The sequence below is a fragment of the Typopeltis vanoorti genome, chromosome 22 (genome assembly GCF_054136105.1).
Source record: "Typopeltis vanoorti isolate ZY-2024b chromosome 22, IOZ_Tvanoo_1.0, whole genome shotgun sequence".
NCBI classification, from domain to species: Eukaryota; Metazoa; Arthropoda; class Arachnida; order Uropygi; family Thelyphonidae; genus Typopeltis; species Typopeltis vanoorti.
The window spans coordinates 66,779,077-66,801,134 of NC_143570.1; the positions used below are offsets into that span (position 1 = coordinate 66,779,077).

The following is a 22,058-nucleotide window of genomic DNA, read 5'->3' on the forward strand; positions in this document are numbered from 1 at the left end:
TACACTAGGTAGGTCTAGGGGAAGTGGTTGGTCTTTGGTAGAGCAGATAAGGGATGCCAACTTTTTATATGGTCTGTAACAAGAAGTAAGATCATATTTTCTGAGGATATTGGTTATTTTCTCAGAGGTGCCCTGGATGTAGAGGATGGTGATAGATTTGGTGTAATCTTTATTGGGGGGGGGGGGAGAGGTTGTGGTTTACTGGTTTTAGTATTTTTTGGATTTTTTGGGGGTTATAGCAATTGGCTAAGAAAGTGTTGTGGATGTGGTTTAGTTCAGTAGTTAGGGCCTTGTCATCTGAGCAGATTAATTTTGCCCTGTTATATAGTGTTTTTATAACCCCATATTGTTGTGAGGGGGGGGGGGGGATTGCTGGTGAATATATCTGCCAGTATGGGTGGGTTTTCTGTAAACAGAGAAAACCAAAGATCCATCAAGCTAGCGGGTGATTAAAGTGTCTAGGAAGGGGAGGGTGTTGTTTTCCTCTTTTTCTAAGGTTAACTGGACTCTGGGGTGTTGGTTGTTTAAGTGTGTTAGGAAGGAGTGGAGCGAGTCTGAGCCATGTGGTCAAATAGCAAACACATTATCCACGTAACGAAGCCAAATAGTGGGTTTTTGTGGGGCAGAGTTTAAGGCTTTCTCTTCAAATGTCTCCATAAAGAAATTGGCCAAGGGTGGGGAAAGTGGTGAACCCATGCCAATTTTAATAGGTGATCTACCGAATGTTCATTACTTGTATTTCATTCGTATAACTGTTTGTGTGCACTGAAGATGTACTATTAGTTTTAGTATGAAATATCTGTACCTTATTAATTAAATAGTTATTACTGTGGTCTTACATGTTCTTTTAATAATTATACTATGCCACAGGTACATATGTATTACATAATAATTTCTTTTTTTGGTGGAGAAGGTTACAGACCTATTCAAATCTGTAGATATTTCAGAGAATTTATTTTAAAAATTGTTCGCAAAACAATTGTTGCAAATGTAAATCACTTTGGGAACATGCACATGCATTTTAGTGTAAAAAAGTAGCAAAGGTTTAGCCACTTCAACAATGCGACTTATCTAAACTAGAAGAAAATGTCATTATATCTGCTAATGATAGAACTCTTACATAAATTTTTTTTCTGGCATTATTTCTCTTTTAGTTATAATGTAATCAATTTACAGATTTTTGTGCTCTTGTATTCCCCCATCTTTTGTGCAGTGTATTCTTCTCTGTACTATATTATATATAAGAAACAGATAACAGGAGAAAAATATATTGTATTTTCTTTTTCATTGGGTGATATTACAATGTTCTTTCTTTGGGTTTTGAAAAAAAAAGTGCAAATCATTATTTACTTACTATTTTTGCCAAAAGAACATCTGGTGTAATTATAAGAGTGACATTTTACCATTTTTCTCCCACACGAGAAAAGAAATAAGGCAATAATATTGTTGAATTTGTGGAACTTTATTGTAGCGGAAATTTTTATTGCAAAACTTTGCTGCTTTGTAATAAAAAAATATTATTAGTACTACTTTGAATATTTGTAATCTGTGGCACACACTGCTATGAAAATTTAATAGACAAAGTTTCACTTTTGGCAAATTGTATTTTTATTTACTAAAAACAATCTTATAATAGACAAATTTCAAAAACAGTTGCATTAGGCAGTATTGTGGTAGACAGAATATTTCCAAAATTAAGAAATAAAACATCTCAGAGAAGGATTTAGCCTAATACTCAGAATTGTTTAGAATATAATTAAGGTATCATAAATCTCCCACATAAGTCATTTGGAACCCATATCACAACAAAGCTGTGTGTTGGCAAGGGAAGATGTTCACATTATTATTTACATATTTTTTCCTTTTCAATTGATAAAAATTGATATTTCATGAAAAACTGAATTTCAGTATTATGAGATAACACGAGCATCCTCTGTTGATGATCACTCTGTAGGCATTCGGAAAATTGCATGTTCTGTTTTTCTTTCTTTACCATTAGAAATAAAAATTTGATAATAACAGTAATAGTTAATCTTATTTTATTTGTTCTTCCTGAGTGAAGAATGATAATAAGAGAACATTATATTATTGTTATAACTATTGTTATTATCACTATGCTGTTATTATATAAATTATATTATATATTATTAATATATATAATATAGTTTATATTATGATAACACAATCATGTTGGAGGCTTAATGGATTTTTTACAACACTCAAAGAGAATTAAAATAGAATTTAATACTTCCTATATTTCGTCCTAGTCACTAGGACATCTACAGGGATTACAAAAACAGTTAATGTAACATATACACAAATAATAAACAATACTGAACCCAACCATGTGGGTGACACTAAAGTCCTATCTAGTTGGAGCGCCCTCTAAGGGCAGTAGTAGGTGGCCTAGAATGTAAGGTGGGACCTCTGGTGATGAGTGTTTCCCAAATCTTCGGAAGCTTAATACAACCATATTTATTCAGATTTGGTTGGTTTTTGAGAGCTGCTGCTGCTGCTGCTGCTTCCAAGAAAAGTCTCTCTTTCTTGAATTTGCTGTGGTGGAGCATGGTGGTTTTCTTCCAAGATACCCTGTAGGTGGTATCCAAAACATGGTCTGCAAACACAACTATGGCCATTCAGGCTTGGCTGTATAGGAAGTATTAAATTCTATTTTAATTCTTTTTGAGTGTTGTAAAAAATCCATTAAGCCTCCAACACGATGTCCTCACAGCACTTAAGCCTCTACACACGTAATATGATAACACAAGTTTTCTGATATAAATTAATACATACATGAAAAAAGTTCCTTTATCCCACGTTTAGTATAATACTACTAATAATAACGATAACAATAAATGTGTGGACAGACTTATGTGTTCGTCGAACATGTTGTTTATTATTTTAACGGTATAATAGAACACAGAAACTAAGTAAATAATTAATTTATTAACTTGATGCTGATATTTCGCTGGTATTATAACCAGCATCTTCAGAGCACAAAAACACTGTTTGTCACAATACGCGAGACTTCAAGCATCAAGTTAATAAATTAATTATTTACTTAGTTTCTGTGTTCTATTATACCGTTAAAATAATAAACAACGATAACAATATTTTCTATGTTCTATATTCTGAAAGTTTCAAGTAATGTAAAACTTGAAGTCTGGTGTGTTCTAGGACGAACAGTGGAAACTCTTCCAACTGTTACTTTTGCATTTGTTAGTTGTGGAAAACTGAAGGTTTCATAGCTCATCCAGAAAACTTTGCTCTGTAAGAATTATGACCATGAGATTTCTGAAATAATTGAAAATTTGTTTCAGAAATCTCATGGTTTCATTCCTTTCTAGAATTATCCTAGTTTCATTCCTTTTTTAGAAATTAGGGCTCTTCCCCATGCAAAGCAAACAATTTTGCCACTGAACATCCGTTTTCCAGATATGAGATATGTCATCCACAGTGTATGCCTCTAAAGCAGGAGAAGAGTGCAACAGTTTTGTTCGGTTAGAAAATCTGGGTTTGAAACCTATGTAGCAGTATAAGAACATTCATCGGGGCCTTTCAACTGAAAATAAGTTAGGTGCAAATAAGTTAGGGAAAAAACCATTATCTCATACTGAGATAATGGTTTTTTCCCTACCAGGAAGCAGCATTTTTCAACAAACAGGCAAAGCATTGGAAAATAAAGACAGAACGTACTTGCTTTACAGATGCTTCTGCCATAATACCAATCAAAACAAAATCATGGCCTTAGTCTACTCAATAATTTTCCTGATTGAGACAACTAAGCTTGGGTAGTCAACTGGAGAAGGCCACTGCTTTATTTTTTTTTAAAACTAAGTGACTGCAGATTAGAATCTACAATAGTGGCATGAATGCTTATGAAAATATTTAGATGGGTAGATATCTGGGTCTGTAAATAGCATAGTGCAAGGCCATCACCAGTTTATTGGAGGCTTGGAAAAAAAGAAGTGTTCAGTCTTATCTCTGATGTTAATACATATAGCATTAATGTGTTATAAATTTCCAAACATTTTTGGTTGTGGACATATAGAAAAGTGTTTGCACCTAGAGGGCTTGTGTCCTAATGATCTTCCCTATTTTTATTTTATTCCCTCAAAAAAAGGTACACACTTCGAGAAGAACAATATATTATTGTGTGATATAAAAACAACTTAAATTCCGTTTCAAGATGAACTGGAATCATTACACTCAGCCATCTCTCTATCAATACTTGTAATCCTGAAAAGGACTGTCTTGATGGCCCTGAAAGGGAACTTTTGTTTTTATGCTGTTCAAAATTTACATATGAGGTTGGTCTGAAAAGTTCTAGGCTGAATAATGAAAAAACGAATTTATAATTTCAAAATTATTTTTATTTTTCAACACAATCTCTCTCCCTTAAGACTAATACATTTATTCCAGCGGTGCTCCAGTACCATTATCACATCCCTTTAGTGGTTCTCAGTAAGATCTACAAAATACCCCTCTACAGCTGAAATCACCTCTTGATTCGAAGAAAAACGCTGACCAATGAGGAAGAGTTTTAGTTTTGGGAAGAGATAGAAGTCAGAGGGAGCCAAATCTGGGAAATAGGGTGGATGTTCCAACAATTTATAGTGCAGATCCCTTAGTTTTCCCATTGCCAAAACAACTTTGCAGGCAGCTACATTGTCCTGATAAAAAAAGATAATTTTTTTCTTCTGCAAACCGAGTCTTTCTCATGAATTTTTTCGTCTAGTCTGGTTAAAAGATCGGAATAATATTCCTCGGTTACTGTTTAGCATTTTCAAGATAATTAATAAACAAAATGCCTTTAATATTCCAAAACACCAATGCCATGACCTTTCCTGCTGATGGAACCAACCTTTGTCTTCTTTGGCACTGAACAACCGGCTTCTGTCCACTGTTTTGAATAATGTCTGGATTCTGGTGTGTAATGGTGAATTGTCTCATCCACAGTAATAAATCGACACACAAAATCAGTTTTGTTCTTGTTAAAACGCTCCAAGCAGTGTTCAGTGATTTTCATGAGAGTGAGATTTTGATTTGATGTGAGCAAGCGTGGCACCCGTCTTGAGCAAAGCTTTGGAGGCTGTATTTATATTAAGATTCGAATTTTCATGAATTTATAAAATAATTGTTTGACAAAAATAATTATCTTGACTCAAGTTCTGGGAGAATAAAATATATTGGCGACTAAGATAATAAGCAAAAAATACTGACCTTCCAAAGTGATACAATATTAAGTGAAGAAAGTATGAAAGGATCTCTTATTTTGCACTGGCATTAAAAACTATAATTATACGATAAAACAAGTAGCAAAAATAAATATAACTTGTAGGTATTTAGTTTAATATAACTTAGATTCCAGTTACCAAGCAAATATCAAGCATCTGTGTTTCTTGCTGTAGGCAACTGAACCTAGCTACATATGCGAAGTAATCTGGTTAAGTGTTCTTGTCAGCGTGAAGGATTATCGCACCTTCTAATGGACATGATAGCCAAATTGTACTTCATATCTATGTTCTTTCAACAGGTGGTATGAATCGTATGCAGGATTTGCTGGATGTATATATACGTCCTGGCTGGATGGGAGGTTAAGATAAAGATCTTGGTTGTATGAAATATGATAAGGATTATCTACGATTCCCATAAATAAACCAATAATTTGTCAACACATTTAACAGTTTGCAAATAATTCTTTTTAAAAAGTAAATAATTTGCATTCTGTATGAATTATATACAGTGGTATCTCTATTAATCTGAAATAATAAAAACTGTGATCATTCGGAGTAGTGAAATTTCCCCCAAGAGACAAGAATAACTAGCGTATAACAAGAATAAACAAGAATAACAAGAATAAGACAAAAATAATCAGATTCTAATGGTACATCAATTTAAACCTGTAAATAAATGAAGTAACTGATAGAATAAACACTACTGTACTGTAATAAAACTTAAAAAATAATACAGTACACCAGTTCATTTTAGTAAAAAATTTAGTTTGAATGTACCTGTATTGTCGAGGATTCTGATTTAATAAAATTGCATAGTTCAGTACATCACTTAATTTGTGTAAAAATTATCACTTTCTTGTACACAACACAAAACAAAAGTTTCACAAAATAACACAAAAAAAGGTTTTTTTTTATTTCTTTGTAAAAAAGTTACCGATTTTCTTTTGCTTAAACTTTTTTGAATGCTTCTTCTCGGAACTGCATTAGCAATAAAATTTTGTGGAATGGCGTATCATTCTGCTTAGCCCATTCTATACACACATTAAAACTGTCAACTGCATCTTCAGATTTTACTTGTTTTTTTTTTTTGAGTCCTTTATCATCATTATCTTCTAATTCATTCTGTAGTGTCATATTTATAATTTCAGCATCTGATTTCGAATTCACTTTTGGTCATCATCATCATCATCATCAAATTCCTGCCATGTACCCTCAAGGGGTGTACAGGATATGATAGTACTACATGAAAAAAATTACATCATTATTAATTTCCTATCTACAATTTTCCTCCAAATCAGTCTGTTACTTGTCAAGACTCCAACATTATCAGATCTTATATTTCTATCGTCTAAAGCACTTTGTATCGTATCAATCCACCTATATCTTGGCCTTCCTCTGGGTCGTTTTGCTGCCACCCTGGCAGAGAACACTTGTTTTGCTAATCTTTCCTCGCCCATTCTATTTAAGTGACCATACCACCTGAGATTAGCTCTGCTAACGCATTCCTGGATGCTGACAATGTCAAGTTCTTTCCTAATATCCTCGTTTTTAATATGATATTGCCATTGTTGCCATCTGTTCACGCCTATAATCTTTCTCAGGACTCTCATATCTGTGGTCTCTAGTCTTTGGTCAAGTGTTTTACTTCTGACCCAGCTCTCAGATCCATAAGTTAAAACTGGTTTGAACACTGTCTTGTATACAGCTAATTTAGTGTTCCGACTAATTTCTCTCTTATTCCATATGAATTTATTCAATTGACTTCCCACCATACCAGCTTTGCTGATTCTGTTGTCTATTTCTATATTTAATTTACCATCTTCAGTAAAAATCGTGCCTAAATAGCTGAAATGTTTTACTTGTTCCACAGGTTCTCCATTCACAACACAGTTGACATTTTCAATGATTCTGCCTATTTTCATTGTCTTTGTCTTTTTATTGCTGACCTTCATACCATATCTATTACAACAGCTATTCAATTTAGTCAGAGAATCTTGCAGACTTGTAGCAGATTTATTTAGAAGTATAACATCATCTGCATAAAGCAAAGAGCTGACATTAACATCTCCAATTTTGATATCATGTTCAATACCACTTTCCTTCATAATGTGATCCATATAGATAATGAATAACAGAGGGGATAATGTACATCCTTGTCTCACACCAGATTTAACATTAAACCATCTTCCTGTACTTCCTTCAATTCTGACTGCTGACTTACAACTCAAATAAAGACTAAGTATTGCTTGGTATAATGCCCCATTCACACCATATAACTGCAGCGTATTGAATAGCTTCTCTCTTGGCACCTTGTCATATGCCTTTTCCAGATCGACAAAACTTAAATACAGATCTTTGTTATATTCCCATGCTTTCTCGACTATTTGTCGTAAAGTGAAGATCTGATCCTGACAGCCTCTATTTGGCCTGAATCCAGCTTGTTCTTCACCAAGCTTTTCTTCCACAATTCTTCTCAACCGTTTCTCAAGTATACTTGCATAGATCTTGCCAGGAACACTCAGTAGAGAAATACCTCTGTAATTCTCACATTCAGTTTTATTTCCCTTTTTATATATGGGTACTATGAGAGCTCTACTCCAATCATCGGGAATTCGTCCCTCTGTCCAGGCTTTCTGAACTATGCAGTGCAGCCACTGTAATACTCTTATACCACCATACTTCAGCATTTCTGGTCGAATATCATCTACTCCTGCTGCCTTTCCACATTTCAAGCCTTTGATGGCTTTTTCTACTTCAAGTATGGATATGTATTCCTGACTGCATGCCTGGTCAGTGTTTTTTACCACTGTGCTGTCATCACTGCTTGTTTCATTTAGCAGTTTTTCAAAGTAATTACTCCATACTTCAAGGATATCTTTTTCTCCCGTTTTCATGTCACCTTTATCATCTCTAATTCCTTTTACAGCACTCTTTCCTCCATTCTTAAGTTTCTTCAACAACCTCCAGAATATTTTGCCACCTTCTTGATATTTATTTTCTATATTCTTGCCAAAGTCCTCCCATGACTTTTGTTTAGCTAGTTTTACACAGTGTTTAGCATTCTTGCATTTGTCTCTATATTCTCTAAGAGCAAAAGCTGACTTATTTGCCAGGAACTTTTGGTATGCTTTCTTCTTTTCCTTCACTGCCTCTTTAACTTCCTGTGTCCACCAGGGAGTTCTGATTTTTTTATCCTTACAAACAACCTCACCACATGCCTCTCTGGCAGAATCAATCAATGTTTTCTTCAGAGTTTGCCACTGAATCTCCAAGGTTTGGTTCCTGTTCTCAAACTCTTTCATTTTTTCTTCAATAATCTTTGTGTATTTTAGTCTACAGTTCACATCTGAGAGCTGCTCAACTTTTATTCGCTTTAAAACTTTCTTACATGTTATTCTTTTCAATATGAAATTCAATTTTATCCTGCTCAAGACTAAATAGTGATCACTTCCAATTTCAAATCCTCTGTACACTCTGGTGTCCTGCACCAGGAAGAAAACATCACTATCAACAATAACATAGTCAATGAGACTTTTCTTATTCCTAGCCTCTTCTCTCCATGTGAATTTGTGCACATTTTTATGTTGGAACATGGTGTTAGTAATGACCAGTCCATGTCCTGAGCAGAAATCCAACAGATATTTGCCATTATTATTAGCTTTGCTCTTTTCTCCAAATTTTCCCAAAATATTTTGGTATGTCTGACAATCATTTCCTACTCTGCTATTTAGATCCCCAACAAGGACCAACTTTTCATTTTTCATTGTGTCAGTTGCTTTTTCTAAAGCCTCAAAAAATTCCTCCACTTCTACCTTAGTAGAACCTTCTGTGGGACCATAGGCACAAATAAGTCTCATTGTCCAGTTCCCCATTCTCATATTTGCCCACATTACTCTACTTGAGACTGCCTGCCATTCAAGAAGATTAGCCTCGTATTTTGTGTTGAATACTATGGCTACTCCTTCTTTTCCTTGATTGTCATTGCCTGAATATAACATTTTGTATTTATTGCTCAGAAAGAGCTCACCAGTTTTGGTCTTTTTTGTTTCAGTCACCCCTATTATGTCGATCTGGTACTTATCTAATTCCTCAGCTAGCTCCATTTCTTTGCCATTCAGGCTTCTTACGTTGATAGTACCGATCTTTAACTCTGGTGATGTTGAGTTGGGGTTTATTTTCAGATTTGTTCCAGTAGCTGACTTTTCGCTGTTCGCCCTGGTTCCCTGGCGAAAACAACGGGGGCCTTGTTTAACCGGGCGACGCCCCAGCCGGCATGAAATTTTGTCATGTTGTACCATCATTCTATATTTTGGTTTAACCAATAAGAATACAATTTGGTCGGCTAAATCCCAAATTGCCAGCCCATCCTCGTCCGTTCAGTATCCAAGTAGATACCCAACAGGGTGCACCACGAGAAGGTGAGGATTGGACATTAGGTCAGAAGCCCTGGTCGGTTCTCCGCATTCCTTTAAAGGCTATGTGGAGGTCTCCTCTCAGTTATACAGCTTTGACCCTTAAGCACCCCTTTTGGTTCCAACATTCACTTTTGGTTCCAACCGTAATTCATTCCGTAACATCTGTTTGTGAAATTTCAACATCTGGATTTATATTTTTAACCAAATTATGCTCGTTTTGAATTTCCTCTTTTTGTGTATCACCATAGTTATCTTGGTAAATTCTAGAAGGCCACAGTTTTTTCCATGATGCTCAAATTGCTTCAGGTTCGATGGCTTCCCAAGCAGCAGCAACTGAGAATGCTACATCCTTCAAATTTATATTTTTTATTGATGTGGTAACATCATAATTTTGGGAAATTACATTTCAAATAAGTCTTTACGTTATTTTAATTTAATGGATTGTATTATGTTCTGATCCATTGGTTGCAACAATGAAGTACAGTTTGGAGGCAAAAACATAGCCATAAAATTTCCATCCTTACTAGTCAATTCATCTTCCGGAGGATGTCCAGGACAGTTATCCAATTAAAAAAGTGCTTTCTGTTTCTAAATTCTGGGATTTTAAATAAATTTTAATAGATGGTTTGAAATTGTTGTGAAACCAATTTGAAAAAAGTTCGATATTCATCCATCCTTTACGTTGACTTTGGTACAAAACCGAAAGGCAGCAGTTCTTAAATGGTCTTGGGTTTTATGATTTTCCAGTCATAAGTAACGTTAAGGTTTCTTGAGGCGTTTGCACAAGGCATCATCGTGGCATGCTCTTTGGACATTTTTCGACTGGGCAATGAGGCTTCATTTCTGTGGACTAGAGTTTTTCTCTGGTCACGACCTCGAACAAAGATCACTTTTGTTCGCATTATAAATTTGATCATCGGTTAAATTTAATTCAAGAAGTTTTTTCTAAAAAAGACTTTTGGAATGGTTCGACGGCAGAAACGTCACTAGACAGTTTTTCTCCTGATATTGATAGATACCGAATATCATGGCGTTTTTTAAATTTTTCTAGCCAACCATCACTTACTTTGAATTTCATCCGGGTAAATTTGTGAATGGAAGTTTAGATTTCTTCTTTAAAATGTCTCTGGAGATGGGAGTATGACGACTTCTTTCTTGAAGAAACCACATGTAAACAACAGAATCAAGTAAAGAAAAATTACTAGTTTTTAGAGTTTGTCTCTTAAGGACCAAGCAAGGCTTGGTCCATCTTCTGTGGTTGAAACATAAGTTAAAATCCTCTTTTTCTTATTTTATGTCACTGATTGTAGATTTGCTGACATTGTATTCAATAGCAAGTTGTACATCTGTTTCACCTTTTTCTACACGCTGAATTATTTTACACTTATCCTACAATGATAATGTTACGTGTTTTCTTTTGGTAGAAACGTCACTTCGTTTCTTCAACCCAGTAGCCATTTTAATGAAATAAATTTTAGTGTTAAAAAGAGTAAAATAAAAAATGAAGTTAATGAAAAACTAAAAAAAAAAAAAAAATTAAAAAATAAAATAATCAATAATCTTTCACTTACGAAACTTACGAAAACACAAAACAATAAACGACAACTCAAGACAACGTTTCATTTCAATTACCAAAGAAAAACTGAGCATTATATACAACCAAATTTTAGGCTAAGTCGTCGTTATTGAAGAGATGTAAAGATACACAAACATTGTGAATTGTGGTGAGTGACTAATCAGTTCATTAACAACAGTGGTGATTCATGCTGACAATACAGTACATACTGGACAGTATAAAAAAAGCAAACATGAACACACAATAAATCAAAATAGGCCTACAATACAGTACTGTAATAATAATAAAATAAATAATAATAGTTAAAATAATAATTATTAAATAAGAATAATAGTACACAAAATAATAATATGTAACAAATAAAACTTTTTTCTTTCAAACCACAGTTCGTATTACTGAAGGGTTCGGAATAAACAGGTTCGGATTAGCGAGATATCACTGTACTTTAAACAACTATAAGGGGGGGGGGGGGTGCCTAAGGGTCAAAGCTGTATAATTGAGATGAGACCTCCACATAGCCCTTTAAATGAATGCGGAGAACAGACCAGGACTTCTGACCTAATGTCCAATCCTCACCTTCTCACGGTGCACAGTGTTAGGTATCTACCCGGATACTGAACAAACGAGGATGGGCTGGCAATTTGGGATTTAGCCAACCAAACTGTATTCTTATTGGCTTAAACCAAAATACAAAATGATGGTACAACATGAGAGAATTTTATGCCGGCTGGGGCGTCACCCGGTTAAACAAGGTCCCCGTTGTTTTTGCCAGGGAACCAGGGCAAACAGCAAAAGTCAGCTACTCGAACAAATACTCCAACTCAACATTACCAGAGTTCAAGATTGGTACTATCAACATAAGAAACCTGAATGGCAAAGAAATGAAACTAGCTGAGGAATTGGATAAGTACCAGATCGACGTAATATGGGTCTGAAACAAAAAAGACAAAAACTTGTGAGATCTTTCTGAGCAATAAATACAAAATGTTATATTCAGGCAATGACAATTAAGGAAAAGAAGGTGTAGCCATAGTATTCAACACTAAATACGAGGCTAATCTTCTTTAATGGCAGGCAGTCTCAAGTAGAGTGATGTGGGCAAATATGAGAATGTGGAACTGGACAATGACACTTATTTGTGTCTATAGTCACACACAAGGTTCTACTAAGGCAAAAGTGGAGGAATTTTTTTGAGGCTTTAGAGAAAGCAACTGACACAATAAAAAGGAAAAGTTAGTCCTTGTTGGAGATCTAAATAGCAGAGTAAGAAATAATCGTCAGATGTACAGAAATATTACGGAAAAATTTGAAGAAAAGAGCAAAGCTAATAAGTATGGCATATACCTGTTGGATTTCTGTTCAGGACATGGATTGCCTATTACTAACACTATGTTCCAACATAAAAATGTGCACAAATTCACATGGAGAGAAGAGGCAAGGAATAAGAAAAGTCTCATTGACTATGTTATTGTTGATAGTGATGTATTCTCACTAGTTCAGGACACCAGAGTGTACAGAGGATTTGAAATTGGAAGTGATCACCATTTAGTCTCGAGCAGGATAAAATTGAATTTCATATCGAAAAGAAGAACATGTAAAAAAGTTTTAAAGAGAATAAAAGTTGATCAGCTCTCAGTTGTGAGCTGTAGACTAAAATACACAAATATTATTCAAGACAAAATGAAAGAGTATGAGACTAGGAACCAAACTTTGGAGATTAATTGGCAAGCCCTGAAGCAAACCTCGATTGATTCAGCCAGAGAGGCACGTGAATAAGTTGTGTGCAAGGATAGAAAAATCAGAACTCTGTGGTGGACACAGGAAGTTAAAGAGTCAGTGAAGGAAAAGAAGAAAGCATATCAAAAGTTCCTGGCAAATAATCAGCTTGTACTCTTAGAGAATATAGAGACATATGTAAGAAAGCGAAACACTGTGTAAAACTAACTAAACAAAAGTCAGGGGAGGACTTTGGCGAGAACATAGAAAATAGATATCAAGAAGGTGGCAAAATATTCTGGAGGTTGTTGAAGAAGCTTAGAAATGGAGGAAAGAGTGATGTAAAAGGAATTAGAGATGACAAAGATAAAATGAAAACGAGAGAAAAAGATATACTTGAAGTATGGAATAATTACTTCAAAAAATTGCTAAATGAAACAGGCAGTGATGACAGCATAGTGGTAAAAAACACTGACCATGCAAGCAGTCAGGAATACATATCCATACTTGATGTAGAAAAAGTCATCAAAAGCCTGAAATTTGGAAAGGCAGCAGGAGTAGATGATATTTGACCAGAAATGCTCACGTATAGAGGTATAAAAGTGTTACAGTGGCTGCACTGCATAGTTCAGAAGGCCCGGAATGAGGGACGAATTCCCCATGATTAGAGTAGAGCTCTCATAGTCCCTATATAAAAAAGGAAAATAAAACTGAATGTGAAAATTACATAGATATTTCCCTACAGAGTGCTACTGGTAAGATTCACGTAAGTATACTTGAGAAACGGTTGAGAAGGATTGTGGAAGAAAAGCGTGGTGAGGAACAAGCTGAATTCAGGCCAAATAGAGGTTGTCAGGATCAGATTTTCACTTTATGACAGATAGTTCATAAAATATCATGGGATAAAAATCATGGGAATATAACAAAGATCTGTATTTAAGTTTTGTAGATCTGGAAAAAGCATATGACAAGGTGCCAAGAGAAAAGCTATTCAATACAGTACAGTTATATAGTATCAATGGGGCGTTATATCAAGCAATACTTAGTCTTTATTCGAGTTGTAAGTGAGCAGTTGGAGTTGAAGGAAGTACAGGAAGATGGTTTAATGTTAAATCTGGTATCAGACAAGGATGTACATTATCCCCTCTGTTATTCATTATCTATATGGATCACATTATGAAGCAAAGTGGTATGAAACCTGATATCAAAATTGGAGATGTTAATGTAAGCTCTTTGCTTTATGCAGACGATGTTATACTTCTAAATAAATCCGCTAGAAGTCTGCAAGATTCCCTGATTAAATTGAATAACTGTTGTAATAGATATGGAATGAAGGTCAGCAATAACAAGAAAAAGACAATTACATTAGGCAGAAGTATTTAAAATATCAACTGCATTGTGAATGGAGAACCTATAGAACAAGTAAAACATTTCAGCTTCTTAGTCACGATTTTTAGTGAAGATGATAAATTAAATATGGATATAGACAACAGAATCAACAAAGCTGGTATGGTAGAGTCATCTGAATAATTTTATATGGAACAAGAGAGAAATTAGTCAAAACACTGAATACACTAAATTAGCTGTATACAAGACAGTATTGAAACCAATTTTAACTTATGGATCTGAGAGCTGGGTCAGAAGTAAAACACTTGACCAAAGACTAGAGACTGCAGATATGAGAGTCCTGAGAAATATTAGAGGTGTGAACAGATGGCATCAATGGCAATCATATTAAAAATGAGGATATCGGGAAAGAACTTGCCACTGTCAGCATCCAGGAATGTGTTCGCAGAGCTAATCTCAGGTGTTATGGTCACTTAAACAGAATGGGTGAGGAAAGATTAGCAAAACAAGTGTTCTCTGCCAGGTTGGCAGGAAAATGACCCAGAGAAAGACCAAGATATAGGTGGTTTGATACAATAAAAAAAGTGCTTTAGATGATAGAAATATAAGATCTGATAATGTTGGAGTCTTGACAAGTAACAGACTGATTTGGAGGAAAGTTGTAGATAGGAAGTTTGTAATTATGTAAATTTTTCATGTAGTACTGTCATATCCTGTACATCCCTTGAGGGTACATAGCAGGAATCTGATTATGATGATGAAACAACTATAAGGATGAGGACAAGCATATGGGAGTCTAAATGTAAATTAGTGCAAGAAGTATTAATTTATAGTACTACAACACAATCAGATCAGTCAAATCATTTTGCTTGTAACTGTTCTGACATTAGTTCAATATGAAGCCTTGCTTCTTTGAAATAAATAAAATACTGAGAGATGCAGATCACAGATATCTATTTAAGCAAAATGCAAATTTGAATTAATGTCATGTTTTTTTTCTTTCCCAGTGAGCCGATTTAAAACAAAATGCTTACAGCGTTACAGAGCACATTATCATCTATTCCTCTTTAGCATATACATACACATATGTACACAACAAAACAAAGATAGAAACATACCTCTTTAAGTCTTTTCTTGGGTATGCTTTGAAATGAAGTTTCAGGAGATGGATTTTCACTTAAAAATGCTGTAGCTATGTAAATAAGCATAAATTCATCAATTAAGGAACAACATAATAACTTACAAAAAATTCTGAACTAATAATATGATTGCTGTTATAAAATATCCAGTCTGATTCCATTAATCACACTATTTACCATTTTTTCCTTTAGCTTCCTCAATAATACAGTGGTTAATAATTCTGGTGGAAATACTAACCACAGGAGAATCAAACCCTGTTTGATTCTCCAGCAAGAATTCCATGTTCTGTCTGTAAAGCAGTGTCTCACACATTTCAACTAAAACTCGCTTGCTTGCTGCTTACTAAACCGCACTGAAGCATATAAAAAAAGTTAATGAATAATACAACATCCAACCACTCCATAGCATCTTATTATCCAACTTGTATCACAAATTGTCACTGATTGCTCACTTGGATGAGTGAGCAGCTATTAACTGATCATCAGCAATCATAAAAATTTGAACAACAGAATAAGCAACGCTGGTAATGGTACGGATCTGGTTGAGCAAACAAGAATAAGACAATGAAAATAGGTAGAACAACTAGACATTGTTCAAACCAGTTTTATGTTACGTATCTAAGAGTTGGTATTTATGTATCTAAGACCACAAATAATAAAGATTCTGAGAAAAATTAGGAAAGTGAAAAGATGACATCGGTAACAGAATGAAATTAAAATGAAGACATTAGGAAGGATCTAGAAATTCTTAGCATTTGGGAATGTACAAATACAAGTTATCTAAACTGTGGTATGGTTACTTAAACAGAATAGGAGAGGAAAGGTTAGCAAAATGTGTGTGTTTAATGCCAAGATGACAGGAAAAAGACAGAGGAAGACTGAAATCTAGGTGGACTAATTCAGTCAAAAGTGTTCTAGAAGCTATTACATAGGTAGTGTACAGTGACAACACAGTGGTAAAAAAAAACACTCAGCAGGCATGCAATTAGGAATATATATTTGAAGTAGAAAAAGCCATCAAAAGCCTGAAATGTGGAAAGGCAGCTGGAGTAGATTGTGTTTGACCAGAAATACATCCAAATTTATAATGGCAATAAACAACAAGCTAAAGGACAATTTGCCCCAGTCGTGCATACGTACTCGACCAGATTTAATCTTTGGCCAGAGAGAACAAAGACGCCAACTCCGAAGACAACTAGAAGAAAAACACCAAAATGGAGACAACAGTTGGATGACAGACTACAAAGAAACCAAACTAGTGCAAAAACCAAGTGATTTCACTAGTAGCCACTAAGGAGACCAGTATGCAGGCACTGCATAGGAAACGTGCAAGACCCTTGTGGTCAAATCCATGCCTCACAGAACCAACCTTGCATATCCACTTCACCCACATTTGTGGCCTCAATTCCAACCTTAATAGCATTCACTACCATCTGCAGTCTGCCAAACCCCATATACTATTTTTAACAGAAACTCAAATCTCACCTTCCCCCAGCACTATCCATCTCAACCTCCCTAACTATATACTATTTAACTCCTTTCGACCCAAGAGTGGCATCTGTGCATATATCCGCTCTGATATACCCTGCCAGAGAGCACCTAACCTAGAATTGCCCAACTTCAACCTTCTTTGGCTAAAGCTATTGCCCTCTTAATACCACCAATCATTCTGAGCTCTTTCATTTCCTCTCCCTAAAAGTCGATTTTCTCCAGTCCCACTGGCCTAACAGCAAAATCATCCTCCTGGGTGATTTTAATGTCCATAACACCAATTGGCTATCCTCTTCCAGTCATATAGATCCTGCAGGTAGAGATGCTGAAACATTTGCCATCACTAATAACCTTACACAAATTGTTCAAAAGCCGACCAGAATACCAGATAACCCGAACCACTCCCCAAATATCCTACAGCTCTTCCTTATTAATGACCCCTCCAAATATGTAGTGAGCTCCCTGGGTAATTCTGACCACAACCTAGTGCTCATCTCCCACCATGCAACAACGCTTACACAGTCACTCCCACACAAGAGTAATTTGCCATTATAACAGTGCCAAATGGGACAGTCTCTGAGACTATTATGCTACATTCCCATGGTTGAATTACACAGTCCAACACAATTTTTGCTGACTTTTATATGAGACTTGTTTTCTCCTAATTTGGGTGCGCTGATTTCAAATATCAAACCCATTTTTCTCTATCACGTTAGGTTTTTCCTCTATGGCATTTTCTTTTTGCTAATTTGTAAGTTTTTGATAGTTTTCAGGAGGCAGTACTATTTAGAGGATCAAAAAAATCGATTTTTTAATATTATTTTCTGAAAGTATGTACTTTTAAAAATCTGTTCCTAACTTTTTATCAAGAAATTCGAAAAATTCCCGAAGATATAGCCTATTATTCAAAGCGGTGCGCAGATCAGAATTGGAGCATTCACCGCTCTCGCTTGTTAGTAAACGAATAAATGTGTAAGAACCTGCAACGGCACGTACTGGAGCTTTGAATGCGAGAGAGGCCGATAATTAGATACAAAACTACTTAACAATATTCATTAAAAATTACAAGAATATTTATAAAAAAATAACAATTTTACTTAAACATGAGTTTCAGGGAATAAATTTTTGTTTGTAGCAATGTCTGCTGTGTGGTCTGTTTTGGCAATCCCTTTGAATACTCCAACAGTAGTCAGCCATCATGTGAGAATCCCATCTTCCTTGGTACCGATCTTCCATAGTTTTTAAGTCTTGATGAAATCTTTCACCTTATTCATCGCTTACAGCACCTAAATTCTCGGGAAATCTATCAAGATGACTGTATAGGAAATGAAGCTTTATGCTCATGTTGCAACCTAGGCGCTGGAAATTTTCAAGCATTGTTTCCATTAGATCTTTGCAATTGCACGCTTTTTTGTTTCCAAGAAAATTAATTCGCAACCATCGTAAATGAAGTCCAGGCCTCTTTCTCAATTTTTATTATTATTATTATTATTGTTCCGGGAAACTCCAAGGAGTCGACAGACTCATCGAGGGAGGCCCTAACATCATGTCAAGAACAACTATTCAACATTCACACAGTATCTATCATACCTTGCCTTGAACTCATTCATGGTCGTAGCACCCACAACAGACTCTGGAAGCTGATTCCACTCATTCACCACTCTCCAAGTAAAAAACCTAGCTCTAATACCCTTGTAAACCATGCTCTTGCCCAGCTTCCATGCATGGCCCCTAGTCCTCCCACCACCAGTCATATTTTCAAAAATATCTTCTGGATCAATCTTATAAAAATCCTTCAGTAATTTGAATGTCTCAATCATATCACCCCTCCTTCACCTATCGTCCAATTTCTGCAAACCAACAAATCTTCAACCTATTCTCATAAGGTTCATTCCACAGACCTGCTATCATCTTGGTCACACGTCTCTGGACCCTCTCCACTTCCTCCCCATCACGAAGAAACCCTGGTGCCCATAACTGGGCACAGAAGTCCAGATGGGGTCTTATCAAGGCTCGATACAGAGGAACAACAACTTGTTTGTCTCTGCATGTTAAAGTATTTTTCAGAAGCCAAGTGATTTGGTGAGCTGTTTTAGTCACTTTTGCAATGTGCCCCCTAAACTTCAACTCCCTATCCACCAACACTCCCAAATCAAATTTCGTTCATAGAGTTGATGAAATTTGGGTCTCTCATTAAAGTTCTAATTTGCAGTCCATCAAATACACTGGCTTTAATTTTTTCATAACTAAGTTGTGGAAAATTTTCACATATGTATTGGAAACAGTCACCTTGTAAATCTAAAGCTTTAACATACTGCTTCATAAGACCTATTTTGATGTGTAGAGGTAGAAAAATGATTTTTTCTCTGTCAATTAAAGGTTGATTTATAACATTCTGTTCTCCAACATTTAAGGATATTCTAAGAGGCCAATGTTTCTGACTCCAGTGTTGGTTTCTAGCTCGACTGTCCCAGAAGCATAGAAAACATGGAAACTTTGTATATCCTCTTTGAAAGCCAAGTAAAAAAGTTCACCATTTTAAGATCCACACAGATGATCCAGTTATGGTCTGTATATTTTAATAACTTCAGAACCTTTTTAATGTCCTCATATGTTTCCTTTAAGTGGACTGAATAGCCAATAGGAATTGAGCCATATACATTCCCTGTAGTAATACACACTTGAGACTTCTGCTTGAACTGTCGATAAATAAACGCCACTCATTTGGATGATATTATACAACACTCATTTCAGTTAGTAAACCTGACACATTGTTACGGTAAACAAACCCACACTCGTGTTTAAAATATTGTGCAAGATTACTTTCCCTGCCACGATAAAAAGTTATCTTCATATCTTGCTCCAGTAAGTTTTTTTCATTTAATCTTGAAGCTAACAATTCCAATGATTCCTTTAATAGGCCCAAATCTCTTACTAAGTCATTCAATTCCGCTTGAGTAAAACGTTGCGGTCCAGAACTAGAAATTAAATTTTCATTGTCTAAATCAACATCCAGGTCTTGCTCCTCAAGAACATCTGGCATATCCCGATCATGCTCGTTCTCAAGTAAAGGAAGTCCTTTATAAATTGGCATGGCTATTTCATTGGAATGAGCAACTGGCCGAATTGCTGAGTCGAGATTTAGATACACAATTTTTTTCTTATTCTTCTTATTATAACCAGAAGTCTGAACTAAACAAAAATAGCAATCATCTACGTGATTTTTTGGATCATGCCAAATCATTGGAATGCAAAAAGCTAATTTTTGCCGTTTTCCCTTGCTCCACTGTCATAAATTTTCTACACATGACTTACACACTTTATTTGGAGCCCATGAATTGTCCTGATCTACAAGTTTTACGTCAAAGTATGCAAAGTACACTTTCTTAACGAAATCAGTGATATGTGTCCTTTGAATGGGAACAGTAAAGCTGCCACAAATGTAGCAGAAGGAATCTACACTACTGACACATTTTCGAGTAGTAGACATGATGTATTTTCTTCACTGCCGACTAACATGCAATTAACAAGACAAAAAAAAACCAGAGACTTTATTGAAATGTTATAAGCGCTCATCATACTTTCAGGATCGATTAACGATTGACTGATTTCGATCGTTCTTTGTCTGCTATGACGCATATAGCATTCATTTGCTTTAGGCAGTTGTCATCGCCTACTTTTCATCACCTAAATGTATTAGGTCGGTTATCGGCCTCTCTCGTATTCAAAGCGCCAGTACATGCTGTTGCAGGTTCTTACGCATTTATTTGTTTACTAACAAGCGAGAGTGGTGATAGATCCGATTCTGATCTGTGCACCGCTTTGAATAATAGGCTATATCTTCGGGAATTTTTCGAATTTCTTGATAAAAAGTTAGGAACAGATTTTTAAAAGTACATACTTTCAGAAAATAATATTAAAAAATCGATTTTTTTGATCCTCTAAATAGTACTGCCTCCTTAAAACTATCAAAAACTTACAAATTAGCAAAAAGAAAATGCCATAGAGGAAAAACCTGACGTGATAGAGAAAAATGGGTTTGATATTTGAAATCAGCGCATCCAAATTAGTAAAAAACAAGTGTCAGATCATAATCAGCAGAAAAATTTTTTTTTTTTTTTGTTCGCCAGTGTTATTGTTTCTAGTCCAAACACATGCACCGAACGTATTACCAAAGTAATCTTCACTGGCATGAAAACATACATTCCCCACACTACTCTGAACTGCCGTTCCCTAACTAAACCCTGGTTCTCCAAAAGATATGCCAAGGCAGTACAAATGAAAAATCAGGCATACCATAACTCAGTGCTTCCCAAACTTCTGGATGTCAGGGCCCCCTTTGCAAAAATTAAAATATTTCACGGCCCCCCTCGAAAAAAATCGTAATATTTATTGTATTATATTCAATACAAAACATACACAGCGAATATTGCAAAAATCAAATGCATATATTACATTTTTTGCCTCTTACCGTTTGGTTCTGAAGACGATACGGTCTGTTCTGGTAAAACATGAAATACTGTCCTTTTTTTTTTTTTAATCTATTTCTGCTTCTTCTAATTGATCGCGGGATTTTTTTTTTATTTTTTATCAACCACTTATCCATCTCAGGGTTAAATTTTTTAACGTAGAATAGATCAAATAATATCACCACTTACCAATACTGGCACACCACAGACTGATAACATGAAATTAGTGAATATTACCTGAATATGGGAATCTGCGGACCAGGAACATTTTTCACTTTTGTGACTTTTCCCCTTTTACGGTAATTAAGCCTAACGTGAAACAGACAGCAAAGGCAGTCTGTTTATTAAAACGTGCATATGATTGGTGCGGTATTAACAAAAGATCGCGCAACCGAAAGATAAAAGCATAGCTGACAATTGAGTTGAAATGCTAACTCTCTTCAACCGAATTCCATATGTGAAACTGCCATAACATTTAATATATATATATATATTACTTAGTTTTAACACTTTTACGAATTTTAACACGTTCGGTTGAATTTTATTGCTGCCTTGGGAAATCGAACTCACATACATCTAATTAATAACAATAGTTTTTAGTTAGATACTATGTTTGCCCATGCAACATATGGTTTTGTTTCAGTCTATACAGCATAGTTTCTGTATGA

At 35.3% G+C, this 22,058-nt stretch overlaps 1 protein-coding gene across 1 annotated transcript in view; it reads right to left on the bottom strand.

Annotated features, from left to right (window-relative positions):
* LOC150094470 (UBX domain-containing protein 7) overlaps positions 1 to 22,058 on the bottom strand; it is a 520,016-nt gene that overhangs the window by 94,520 nt on the left and 403,438 nt on the right. The window contains exon 9 of the mRNA XM_090411839.1: positions 15,410 to 15,483. Coding sequence (XP_090267965.1) covers positions 15,410 to 15,483 — 74 coding nt within the window. The remainder of the gene's footprint in view (positions 1 to 15,409; positions 15,484 to 22,058) is intronic.